General features: G+C 40.8%; 1 protein-coding gene across 2 annotated transcripts in view; it reads right to left on the bottom strand.

The window, feature by feature from the left end:
• The window catches only part of NTRK2 (neurotrophic receptor tyrosine kinase 2), a 514,715-nt gene that overhangs the window by 152,674 nt on the left and 347,951 nt on the right, over positions 1 to 14,090 (bottom strand). For both annotated transcript variants that reach the window (XM_004715969.2, XM_004715970.3), the window contains one exon: positions 6,551 to 6,681. In XM_004715969.2, coding sequence (XP_004716026.1) covers positions 6,551 to 6,681 — 131 coding nt within the window. The remainder of the gene's footprint in view (positions 1 to 6,550; positions 6,682 to 14,090) is intronic.

Below are 14,090 nucleotides of genomic sequence, written 5' to 3'. Positions count from 1 at the left end.
AAACATGACAAATACTGTAAAGGATAGACACAGATGACATCATGCCTAAGGGAATGAGGATCTAGATAGGGGAGGAGAAAGAAGGGCATTTCCAAAAAGGGGGCAGCTTGAACTAAGAGGTGGAAAACAACGGGTCCAGGATGGGGCCGTTTGAGCCTCAGAAATGTCAAGTGTCTTGGGTGGTAATTGGTAGCTGCCTCACAGTAATGTGTCTGAGGATGTATCAATTAACTTTTGATATAGAAAATCCTCCCTATTTCCTTTGTTGACAAGGAGGAATTCAGTAACATACAATGCAGAAATTCTAAATCAAATCATAAAGAAAGTGTTGGGATGAACTCGGACTTCATCATTCCTTATTTCACCAGGTTTTCCTCCTGTCCAGTCTCCTGACTCCCTTTCACTTACTCCTCCCAAAAGTCCCTCCAATCACAAGGCTTTGACTTTCTAATCTGCTAAACATGAGCCTTGAGTGATAATATATGGATGTATATGCACACATACAAATATGTATATATGTGTGTGTATGCATACACACACAGGACTTCCAAGACCTCTTTAGCAATAAAGGTCTGAAGATCTACTTCCTGTGGGTCACAGGGGCCCCGTCTTCAGTCTGATCAGGGCCCGGTATAGAAGCGGACTGGGTAGCCTTGCTATTCCACTGTGCATTGGGTGGGGGGCGATTCACTGTAACAGCAAGGTGTTTTTAGTGTTCCACATTAAGTTTCTAAAAATCATATGAGTTATTGAGTGGAACATTTGTAGCTATATTTTTAAGAAAACTCAAATCAGCATGAATTCATAGAACAAGGAGCTGTAGTAGAAACCATTGCTATTGAAATTCGGCCTGGATAGAGCCCAAAACAGTGAATGCATCCAGGACTTATGCAGCAAAACTTCAATGAAGCATTTCCTTGGCAATTGAGTTACTTAAAGGTAAAGCAGCTCAGTTTGATCAAAGACTGGTTTCTTGGCTCATACAGTCCCTACATAATTTTCTCAATCATAATGCTCTGTGAAGAAGAAAATATAGTCCACAAATTCATTTCATTGAAAAAAAAATCAAGGTAATCAGAAAACATCAAGAAAAGGGCAATTCAGTTGGATCAAGAGAAGCAGACACACAATTGAGAGAAGTGCATTCAGCCCCAAATGTGCCTTTGCATGCTGAATTAGGACAGACTCTATCCCACACTAGTTCCTGAGAGCCCCCAAAGCTCTTGAATCAATAAGGGAGTGACACTAGAATTTCCAGGCACCTGACATCTGTCATTCTGAACTTGAAATTGTGGATTTGAAACTGGAGTCAGCTCCTTCTGGGGAAGGGAAAAAGACAATAGCTGCTATTTCTTAGCATGCATAATCCAGGTTGCAGGGGTTGCTAAGCAACGAGCAGAGAGGCTGTCAAACATCCCTACTGTCTCCACTGGGGGAGGAGCATCCCAGCAGCCACTGCATAGAGGTGAGAGTTTATGCTGTCCCTGGATGCGGCATTCAGATGGTTTTATTCCTGAAAGATCCTTTTACTGTGACCATGGCTGCACTGTAGACATTCCCCCCTGACGTGCATTAACATAGTCTTTGTTTGAGTATACATCCCATTGTCCAGTAGTCCTATAAGTAGGCAGGGCAAGCTAACAAGAGACCAGAAACTCACACTCACTTCCATCGAGTCTATTCTGACTCATAGTGATCTTAAAGGACAGAGTAGAATGGGCACTTTGGGTTTCTAAAATTGTCAATCTTTACAGGAGCATAAAGCTTCCTCTTTCTCCCACAGAGTACCTGGTGGGTTTGAAATGCCAACATATGGCTCTCAGCCCCAAATACAACTTGATACACTATTCCGATTCCATCCAACCCTTATATGGCTGAAACTTCTGGTACCCAGGAGGTTAAAAAGGGGTCCTCTTTGATGCTTGAAATTCTTCTAGAATATAAGTAAAACCTCAACTTTCAACAAAAATTAACATGTAAGGTCACTGATACTAGTTTGTGGTCATGACATTAGAATAACCTTTCAGGCTGCAGGCAGTTTGTCTTCTTTATTCAAAATAACACTTGCACTTGAATTTTAACAACAAGGGTTCTGGCAAAGAGACAGTGTTAGGATTTGACAAAGAACCAAATTCCTTTGTAATATTTTTAGTCAGACTGATAAAAGGACAAGCCCTTATCAAAGATCACTAGTTTGAAAATATTTGCATAGCAGAGATGTTGCTGGTACAAATTGTTAATGAGTTCTGCTGTTATCTGAAAGGTTGGAGCAAATCAAGTCCACCCAGAAGCACCTCAGTGGAAAGGCCTGATGATCTACTTCTGAAAAACATGCCAGTGGAAAGCCTAAGGAGTACAAGTTTGCTCGGACGCCCAAAGCATTGGTGTAAGTCGCAGGCAACTAACTTGACAGCAATTTGTTCAGAGTTTTGGTATTTAACAAAGCTCAGTGGTCTTGAATTGTGGTGCTGGCGAATAATACTGACATTACCAAGGATTGCTAAAAGGACAAGGCAATCTCTCTTGGAAGAAGTATGCCCAGAGTGCTCTGAACATGTTGTCAGGGAAGACTTGTTCCTGGGGAAGGACATCATTATTGGTAAAGTGAAGGGGACTAAACGAGGAAAGTGTTCAAGGAGATGGATAGACACAGTAGTTGCAACAGTGGGCTCAGGCATACAAACAATTGTTTGCATAGGGTTGTTATGGCTTGGAACCGACTTAATGTCACCTAGAAGAACAATAACAGTGGGCTAGGTCTAGTTCAGAGGTTGGATAAGGCCAATGACTAGAATTTAAACCAGAGAGGGGTCCAATCAACAATGGAGAGGGGAGATGCACTCAAACAGATGTGCACTGTGGGCAAGGCAACTGGAATGGCGTATATTATCTTCCATGGCCAGTCCAGCTACCTGTGGTTAAATATTACTGTCTACCTGCTAACCTTTCAGGGTTACTACTAGTTTTTTAGACCTAACATCCTGCTTGAGTACCTATTTATTTTATTTGTTTATTTATTATTTTTTACTTTAATAAATCATTTTATTGGGGGATCCTACAGATCTTTTAAAAATCCATACATCAATTGTATCAAGCACGTTTGTACATATATTGCCATCATAATTTCCCAAACATTTTCTTTCAACTTGAGCTCTTGGTATTAGCTCCTCTTTGTTCCCCTCCCTCCACCAACCTCCCACCTGCGTGAACCCTTGATCATTTATAAATTATTTTAATTTTCCTATTTTACACCATCCACCATCGTTTTTGTTGTTTGTACCTGACCCTGGGAGCGGAGGGATTGTACGTTGATCATTGTGATCAGTTCCCCCTTTCTCCCCCTTCAACCCTCACCTTACACCTATCCTCATGGTATCGCTACTCCCATTACAGTTCATAAAGGGTCTATTTGTCCTGGATTCCATGTGTCGAGAGCGCTTATCTGTACCGTGTACATTCTCTGGTCTAGCCAGATTGTAAGATAGAACTAGGGTCATAATAGTGGAGGAAGGAAGCATGAAAGTACGAGAGGAATTTTGTGTGTTTTGTCGGTACTATACTGACGCCTGTGTGGTTCGTCCCTTCCTTGTGACCCTTCTGTGATGGGATGTCCAATTGGCTACAGATGGGCTTTGAGTCTCCATTCTGATTCCCCTTACTCACATCACAATGGTTGTTTGTTTTGGGTCTTCTGATGCCTATTACCTGATCCCACCAACACCTCGTGATCACACAGGTTGGTGTGTTTCTTCCAGGTGGGCTTTGTCACTTCACTGCTAGATGGTCGCTTGTTTAACTTCAAGCATTTAAGACCCCAGATGCTATATCTTGTAATAACCCATCACCATCAGCTTTCTTCACCACATTAGCTTATGCACCCATTTTTTCTTCAGTGATCATGTCGGGAAGGTGAGCATCACAGAATGCCAGGTTATTTGAACAAAGTGTTCTTGCATTGAAGGAGGACTTGAGTAGAGGCCCAATATCCATCTGCTACCTTAATATTTAACCTATAAGTGTATGTACATAGACTTATATCCTTATCATTATGTATTAAGATATATACATGTCTATGTTTATTGCTTTATAAACGTCTTCTGCCTCCTAGGTTTTTTTCTCTATTTCCTTTTACTTTGAGCACCTATTTGGAAGACAATGTAATATATGTGTTAAAGATGACCAGATTTAGTTATGTAATTTTATTGGGACCCTTAAAAAGTACAATGAAGTAGAAACAGCATAAGGAATGATAGTAGACTGAATCACCGCCTGCCTGTCCATTTGCCATACTGTGGTGGCGTGCATGTTCCTATGATTCAGGAAGTGAATGCCAGAAGTATTTGACCTACTAGTAGGATTGACAGGTTTCAGCTGAGCTTCCAGGCTAATACAGGATGGGGGGTGGGGTGGGGGTGGTGGCGTAGAGCTTAGTGATATGCTACCGAACTTAGCTAATGAAAACTTGATGGATCACAAGACTAATTTTCAAGATGGTGCTAGAAGTTGTGTCTCTTAGGTTGGAAGGCACTTGAAGGATACAGTGGCTGTAACAACTAGGTGGGCATAACAAAGCTCATGAAGATAGGGCAACATTCTGTTCTGTCATGCGTGAGTTGGAGCTGACTCCATAGCAATGAACAACAACAATAAGATGAAAGGCAATCAACATGGAGAACATTTTTCACCCCTATCTCTATCAGGGACTGAATTCTCCCAGCCATTCCTGTGCTGTTGCCTAGTATTCCCTAATCTCCCATGATTTTCTCCCTTTCAAAGTTTCCCTCCTTGTAACACCGTGAAATGAGCCCAAAGTCTGAAGGTGTGACTTCACTGCCTGGGTGGCCTCTAAGTGGCAATGGAAAGTGGGGCCCAGAGCATGAAACCTGTGCTTAGGTTACGATCAGAGTCCCTGGTTGTGAAGTGGTTAAAATGCTTGGCTGCTAACCGAAAGGTGATCAGTTTCAATTCACCCTGAGGAGAAAGACCGGTGATCTACTACTGTAAAAGCAATCATTCAAACCCCTGAGTCTAGTTCTACTCTGGACAGAGAGTACCTGGTGAAGTTATAATTCCCTAAGAGTCCCTCAGTTGTACCAATCTCCCCGTCCATGCATCTAAAAATAGAGAAGAACCCTTTCATCTCATTATCCAACACCCCCCCCCCAAAAAAAAAAAAAAACAAAGAGAGAAAGAAATAAGGCAAAGGATTCAGACAGAATCCTGTCAAATGTCTGAACATTTTGTGTTTAAAAAAACCCACTTTCGGAGTAACTTGAAGCTGAAGCAAAGCAGCAGCCACAATTCAAACATCCCCAGTCTCTGCAGGATTTGAACTTCTGAACACCTACCCCACTCCACTGTGAATCCTTGAGTCTCTATAGAGTTCGCTCTCTCGCTCTCTCTCTCTCTCTCTCTCTCTTTCTCCCCACCACCCTCCCCGCCCTGGCCCTTATCCTCACTCACTTCACCCCACCTGCCCATCTTGGTGAGGTGATGCTAATTGATAGTTATTACATATATCTTTCCTAGAAGAGTTTGGTCTCTAGTCACCCCAAATTGCAGCTTTTAACAAGCTGGGAGTTGAGGGGTATCCCTGCCACCCAGATCCATTACTTTTGATGATAAGCAAATGTATTATTTTTCTATTTTCACAAATGTAACAGAAACTATCTTTAGTCTACAGGATGGGAATGTTCAAGAGTAAGCACACATCTCTCTTCAGTTATCTATTTCACAGAAAAGCATTCACAGTCTTGGAAACCCTGAAAAGCAGTTCAACTCTGTCCTACTGAGTTGCGAAGAGTCCGAATTGTCTTGTCAGCAGCAGGTTTGGTCTTTGAGAGGGATTGTGAGGTCCCTGGGTGATGGAAAATTTCAATGTGCTCAGCTTCTAAGGTTCAAGTCCACTCAGAAGCACCTCATGATCTGAAAAAACTCAGCCACTGAAAACCTTATAGAACCTAGTTCTACTCTGGTCCACATGGTTAGGTTAGTTAGGGATGAGATGGAGTACATAAAGTATGCCATCCCACCTGGGTCTGTCAAAGCTCTTGCTGAAGTCATGCTATGATGTATAAACTCCTAGGGCCCAGGGCACATTATGGAGGGACAAGATAAGGTGTAATGGACAATGACCTCAGTGGAACAGAGGCTTAGAAGGGAAGTGAAAGAACCTTAAATGTGAGACTCATGCTGCCAAGTTTGGCCAAACCTTCTGGAGGTACTAAGAAATCTGAAGAGACAAGTCTGAGTCTCTAAGACCCAGCAGCCTAATCAGCTGAATTGAGCTTGACCCCAGGCCCTTCCATCAGTACAGTCAGCATGGAGTTCTCGGAGGACCCGCCCGAGGCTTTTTGCAATCCGCAGACAGTAACTTGCCCTTAAATAGTTGGACGTGCCCCACATGACATTTAGTTCAAGCAATCTGAACACAGGCACCACAACAGACAAAATGTGCTCCCAAATGGGCCATTAAAAGTGAATAAATAAGCAAAACGTCCACCTCTTAGCGTGGCCATGAATAATGAGGCAATCTGGAGTTCTCGCTTACCTTCACTGCCACCAGGATCTTGTCCTGCTCTGGACAGAGGTTATAGCATTCAGCTAGGAAAACTTTTCCAAAGGCTCCTTCACCTAGCTCCCTTTTCAGAACAATATTATGACGCTTGATGTGCTGAACAACTGTAAAACAAAGCAGAGTGAACATTGTAGTTGAAACATAGTGGCCAAAGTAGAGCATTTACATCCTGAGCTCTTTGGCCTAAGGTAGCTCCTCTGCACAGTAAGTGCAAGGAGAGTCTTACTGTCGAGCCTCACCACTTGCCCCAAATGGCCAGAAGGAGATTCCATTGGCTTACCCTACAGATACACAATGATTACTTTTGATGTAAGGATAGCACCTTAGAAGCAACAGTACATTTTTTGTTTTGATTTTTAATTGTAGGCGCTTCCTACTTATCTCCCAAGGATAACCTCTATCCTGATTTTTGTGTTAATTTCCTCTATGGGTTTGTTATCATTGCTTCAATCCCTAAACCAGTGATTATTCTCTATTTTCATTTTTTAATCTATGTAAATGGAATTGCACTATATGTATTTTTCCATATCCTGCATATCGTTCATTCAGCAATGTTTGGGCATTTAAATAAAATTGTGTGTGAAGCTGTAATTCTTTCATTTTTACTGCTTTATAATAGTCTGTGGAAAGGTTATACCACTGTTTATCAATTCTGTGTTGATGGATATTTCATATAATTCCTTTATAGATAGACCTTTATAATAAATGCAAAGGATTTTTCCCCTGATAATTCATATGGTTTGGAGCTGTGACTGCCTCCAGGAGCCTCAGGGAACTCAAAGTAATAAAAACCAAAGGCCTTTTTATGTGCAACAATATTAACGAATAGAGTAACACACATTAATTTATCATGGCTTAGCAGCATCACTTGAATTTAAGAGGAAAAAAATGTGTTCATTAGGTAGAGTGTCCATATAAAGAACATGACTATAATTCTAGCAGAGAATTAGCTACCTTATTTAAACCTAATATTTAACTCTCTGGTTGTCACATGTTCATTGGTAATTAAAATGCCACTTGATTTACTTCACATTACCACCAGACCAAGGCAAGTTTTTAACATTACATTTTTTAATTTAAATTTTCATTACTCTTTTAAAAAATATTTCAAGAAGCATGGAAACGATGGTTAAAAATAAGTTTTAAAAACTGTTGCTAGAGTTACCAATTCATCTTTTTCAAAATTCAAGGTGACTAGACCAGTGTTTTCTTATTGACTTTGAGACCAGTAAAAGTACCTTTTTATACACTGGAAGATAAACAAGGGGTCATCTAACAGAAACAACAAAGCCCACATGGAAGAAGCACACCAGCCTTTGAGATCACAAGGGGTCGAAGGGATCAGACATCAGGCATCAAAGACCAAAAAAAAAAAAAAATCATAGCTTTGTGAATGAGGGGGAATGCAGAGTAGGGACCCAGGGCCCATCTGTGGGAAATTGGACATCCCCTTGCAGAAGGGCTATGGGGAGGAGACAAGCAGGTCAGGGTGCAGTGTAGCAATGATGAAATATACAACTTTCCTATAGCTCTTGAATGCTTCCTCCTCCCCATTATCATGATCCCAATTCTACCTTACAAATCTGGCTGGACTGGCGCATGTACACTGGCACAGATAGGAACTGGAAATACAGGGAATCCAGGACAGATAACCCCCTCAGGATACCGGGAGGTTGGAGGGAAGGTGAGAAAGAAAGGGGGAACAGATTACAAGGATCTACATATAACCTCCTCCCTGGGGGATGGACAGTGGAGAAGTGGGTGAAGGGAGATGTCAGATGGTGTAAGATATGACAAAATAATAATAATTTATAAATTATCAAGAGTTCATTGGGGGGGGGAGCAGGGAGCTGATGAGGAGCTGATACCAAGGGTTCAAGTAGAAAGCAAATGTTTTGAGAGTGATGATGGCAATATATGTACAAATGTGCTTGATACAGTTAATGTATGTATGGATTGTGATAAAAGTTGTATGAGCCCCTAATAAAATGATAAAAAGTACCTTTTCTGTAAGAAATGGGGTATTTTGCATTTGTTTGTTTCATTTTTATAATAATTGGGGGGTAAAATAAGTTTTGACAAAATATTCCCTCTGAACAGAATGAATTTCTCTTTTACAGGATTGGAAGCTTGGTAATCACATGGGTCATGATGTTTGCATCTATGTATTTCGAGTTGTGTCATCTTCATATCACACGTTAATCAGCCTTCTTCCAATCCTGATGTCATGTTCTCCTTCAGATAATCCATTTTATCAGATTGATTTTCTTAGAATACCGTAAGAACGGTGAAAGGATACAATCCTGACACACATCCTTCCTTTCAAAGGGGAGCTGATATCAAAGAGTTCAGGAACAAAGAAAATGTTTTGATGGTGGCAGCATTGTACGATTATGCTTGATCTAATTGAATTATGGATTATTATAATATCTGTAAGAGCTCCTAATAAAATGATTGCTAAGAAAGTAAAAGAAAATCAGCAACAGAGAAGGGTGGTCTGCGTAGTTCAGTCCACCCACTGATGGGGACAGTGAATTGTCATGCGAAAATTCTGCAAACAAGATCTTAGGGTGAAGGGTTAGAAGCAGGGTAGCCAGAGAAAATAGAGGCTCCCCAGCTAATTGTGAATTTCAGATAAACAGTGAATAATTCCTTTGTCTAAGTATGCCCATGCAGTATCTGGGACATGATTACACTTTAAAAAAAAAGCTTTTAAATATTGCTTGCTTATCTAAAATTCAAATTTAGCTGAGCTTCCTGAGTTTTCATTTGCATAACTCTGGCGACCATAGTTGGTCATGCATTAGAAGATGAAGTTTGCAAGGAGAAGGGGGTCAGATGGGTTGGTGCAGCTTGGAGAAAGACTTCTGAGAGAAGAGGCAAAGAAGAGCCTTGGAGAAAAGACAGGTGTTTGCACAGTTGCCCAAAAGGTGAGGGATCATGTCTGATAACCTTTCTCAAAAAGGTTGGAGTCTGAACTGCTCAGAATAGAATGAAATTAAGCATAAGGACAGGAGAGCAGACAGAAATCCCTGCTCACGTTTGTAAATCCCAGTCATCAGAGGAAGGCTTGAGCCCCTGGGGTTCCTTTCAATCCTAAACTCTTGTGATTCAAACTTTTCCTGTATAAATCTTCAGTATTTGTTGTTGTTGGTACCTAATTTTGTAAAGATTGCAATTCCCCTGTCTCGTAATGAATTTATATTCTAATGTAGCCATGAAAAAATATAACCCTGTGAAGGTGATTTGGTGTTAATGCCACTAATAAAAAGGAAAATTACTGTTTTGGTTTTTTGTGAAGGAAAAAAAAAGCACTGTTTCTCTTTGTTCTGCTCAAATGATTGCCTCTTGGTCTATGTTGCGGGTTCCATATGAGCATAATTAAGTATTCATAAATTCCCAACTTCCACAATGTTGTCCATAATGTGGTATCATCCACGCACTTAAATGCTGTTACAAGAAAACCCAGGTAAACACCTTGCTTGCTGAAAGTGAAGATGACTCGAAGCACTTAAATGAAGATCCAAGACTACAGCCTTCAGTATGCATTACATCTCCAAATAAATAAAATCTAAAATCCTTACAACTGGACTAACAAATAGCTTCATGATAAACAGAGAAGAGGTTGAAGTTGTCAAATACTTCATTTAACTTGGATCTGCAATAGATGTTTATGAAACAGTAGTCAAGAAATCAAATGATGTATTGCATTGTACACAGCTGCAGCGATTTAAGCTCAAACCAAGCACACAGCCATCGAGTTGGCTTAAACTTATAGTGATCCACTCAGAAGACCTCTTTAAAGTGTTAAATCACAAATAAAGTCAACTCTGTGGACTTAAGGTGCACCTGATCCAAGCTACAGTGTTTTCAACCACTTTATAGTCATGAAAAGCTGAACAAGAACAAAGAAGACCAAAGAAGAATCAATGCCCTTGAATTGTGGTGTTGGCAAAGAATATTGAATATACTATTGTCATGATTAAGCTTGTCTGTCAACTTGGCTGAGCCAGGATTCTCTAGTCTAGTTTATGACTAAATCATCCCTCATGATGAAATCTGCCAGGCAGTTGAAAAAATAGTTTCCTCAGGGGTGTGGCTTGCATAAAATATACATGGAGATCCTGGCATTTTGTTTGGTTTGGATCCAGCACCCAAGTCTCATAATCTGACTTCCAGTATTTGGGACTTGAGTCAGCATCCTGCCAATCTTGGGATTCCTTAACCCCTCCCTGCAGCTTGCTGCTACTCCCTCAATGCAAGAACACTTTGTTCCACTAAACTGGCATTGTATGATACTCACCTTCCCGACAAGATTGCTGAAGATAAACGGGTGCATAAGCAAATGTGGTGAAGAAAACTGGTGGTGCCCAGCTATCAAAAGGTATAGAGTCTGGGTCTTGAAGTCTTGATGATAAACAAGCAGCCTACTAGCTGAGAAGCAACAGAGCCCACATGGAAGAAGCACACCAGCCTGTGTGATCACGAGGTGTTGATGTGATCAGGTATCAGGCACCAAAGAACAAAAAATAATATCATTGTGAATGAGGAGGAGTGTGGAATGGAAACACAAAGTCCATCTGTAAGCAACTGGACATTCCCTTACTGAAGGGTCGCGGGGTAGAGACAAGCCAATCAGGGTGCAGTACAGCAACGATGAAACATAGTTTTCCTCTAGTTCTTTAAAGCTCCCCCCACCCCCACCCCACTAGCATGATCCCAATTCTACACTACAAATCCAGCTAGATCAGAGGATGTACACTGGTGCAGATAAGAGCTGGAAATACAGGGAATCCAGGATAAATAAAGTACCAATAATGAGAGTAGGGAGACCAGGAGGGTAAGGGGAAGGTGGGGGGAGAAAGGGAGAACTGATCATAATGATCTACATATAACCCCCTCCCTAGGGGATGGATAACAGAACAGTGGGTGACCAGAGACATCAGACAGTGTAAAACATGAAAAATAATAATAATTTATAAATTATCAAGGGTCCATGAGGGATGGAGATTGGGAGAGGGAGGGGAAAATTAAGAGCTGATACCAAGGGCTCAAGTAGAAAACACTTGTTTTGAGAATGATGAGGGCAACAAGTGTACAAATGTGCTTGACACACGGGTGGATGGGTGGATCATGATAAGAGTTGTACCAGCCCCCAATAAAATGATTAAAAAAAAACAAAACAAAAAAGGGTTGGTAAAGGTTTAAGCATTGAATACACAACTGATGATCTGACATGCAAATCCCCACCTGATTCACCAATAAAAACTGTTTATAAAGTCTTATTAATATACTTGAAGAGATTATGTCATCAATAAAACAAGAACAATCCCTCCAGATAAAGGAGCAACTAGAGACTGGTAAAGAATTCCTAGGAATTAAATGAATGCAACAAATGATTTTTAAAAATTATTGGGGCTCGTACAACTCTTATCACAATCCATACATCCATCGTGACAAGCACATTTGTACATTTGTTGCCCTTATCATCCTGAAAGCATTTGCTTTCTACTTGAACCCTTGGTATCAGCTCATTTTTTCCCCTGCGTCCCTGCTCCCCCTCCTTCATGAACCCTTGATAATTTATACATTATTATAATTTTGTCACATCCTACACTGTCCAACATCTCTCCTCACCCACTTTTCTGTTGTCCATCCCTCAGGGAGGAGGTTGTATGTAGATCCTTGTAATCGGTTCCCCCTTTCTACCCCACGTTCCCTCCACCCTTCCGGTATCACCACTCTCACCATTGTCCTGAAGGGATCATCTGTCCTGGATTCCCTGTGTTTCCAGTTCCTATCTGTACCAGTGTACATGCTCTGCTCTAGCCAGATTTTTAAGGTAGAATTAGGATCATGATAGTGCGGGGAGGAAGCATTTAAGAACTAGAGGAAAGTTGTATGTTTCACTGTTGCTATACTGAACCCCGACTGGCTTGTCTCCTCCCCACAACCCTTTTGTAAGGGAATGTCCAGTTGCCTACAGATAGGCTTTGAGTTTCCACTCTGCACTCACCCTCATTTACAATAATAGATTTTTTGTTCTTTGATGCCTGATACTTGATCCTTTCTACACCTCGTGGTCACACAGGCTGGTGTGCTTCTTTCTTGTGGGCTTTGTTGCTTCTGAGCTAGATGGCTGCTTGTTTAGCTGTAAGTCTTTAAGACCCAAGGCGCTATATCTTTTGATAGCCGGGTACCAGAAAGCTGATGTATTCTATTTAATTTCATTTTAGCTGAAGTCTTTACCCCAGACTTCCTGTTAATGGATGTCCAGTTGCAACAAATGAATTTTAATTCCTCTTCCTTCCCTCAATGAAAACACACAAAAAAGTCAGGAGATGCCTCGCTTCCGCAGGCTTAGGACATGTTAGTCTTTTATCTACAATGCTGTGAACCATTTCCTTGAGATAAATATCTATCAATTATATATCTGGGAATTCTGATGGTGTAGTGGTTATGCATTGGGCTGCAATACAAATGACTGGCAGTTTGAAACCACTAGCAGCTACTCCAGAGGAAGACAGAGCATTCTACTCCCATCAATAGTACAGGCTCAGAAACCCAAAGTGGGTCACTATGAGTCAGCATTGATTTGATGGCAATGGAAGTTTTTTGTTGTTGTTTTTTAATTATTAAGTATCTATTAATCAAAGGGTAAGTCAAAATGTATTGCTACAAAATAATTTACAATTGTTTCAATTGGACTTTTGTTTTTGGAGGGCAGTTTAATGAAACTAAGACAAGTGATTATTGAGATAACTTGCCTGCAGTCATCCACTGATGATAGAAATTTTACAGATGTTTTGTTTGGAATAAGCTTGATGTTCATAAACTGAAACCCTAGTAATGATACTTTTAGACCCACTTTTTAAATATGTATTCAAAACCTTTCACTGGGTTTGTTCTCTAGAGAACTTAGGCTAAGGTAATCATTGATTTCCAAAGAATGAACACATTTGTTTTCAAAGAAGTACAGGAAGATTGCTCTTTAAGAGTGCTAATGGCCAGATTTGGGACATGCTATCAGGAGATGCCAGCAAAGTAAGTAGTAGGTCAGGTACCGTGAGGAAGGCTCTCAAGTCAACAAACTGACACAGTGGCTAAAATCACAGCAAACACTGAGGGTGGCATCAGAGTCGCAGTCTTTCATTTTGTTGTTCTTTGTATTTTGTCACTGTGAGCAGGAATCAAGTAGACCAAGGTTTCTCAAAGTAGGTGACACCACCCCTTGAGAAGTACTGGGATAATCCAGGGGTAGGGTGGGGCCTGCAAAAGCAGATACCTGCACTTTATCCTGAACAACAGGTGTTTTCTTTAATTAAATAATCATTTTATTAGGGGCTCATACAACTCATCACAATCCGTACATATGTCATTTGTGTCTAGCACATTAGTACATATGTTGAGCCCCTGGTGTCTGCTCATTTTCCCCCTCCCTACCTGGTCCCCCCTCCCCCTGAACCCTTGATAATTTACAAATTATATTATTTTAACATATCTTACCCCATCC

This window comes from Echinops telfairi, unplaced genomic scaffold (genome assembly GCF_000313985.2).
Source record: "Echinops telfairi isolate 266 unplaced genomic scaffold, ASM31398v2 ScPeMD7_7429;HRSCAF=8467, whole genome shotgun sequence".
NCBI lineage: Eukaryota > Metazoa > Chordata > Mammalia > Afrosoricida > Tenrecidae > Echinops > Echinops telfairi.
This window is presented reverse-complemented; position numbering and strand designations above follow the sequence as displayed.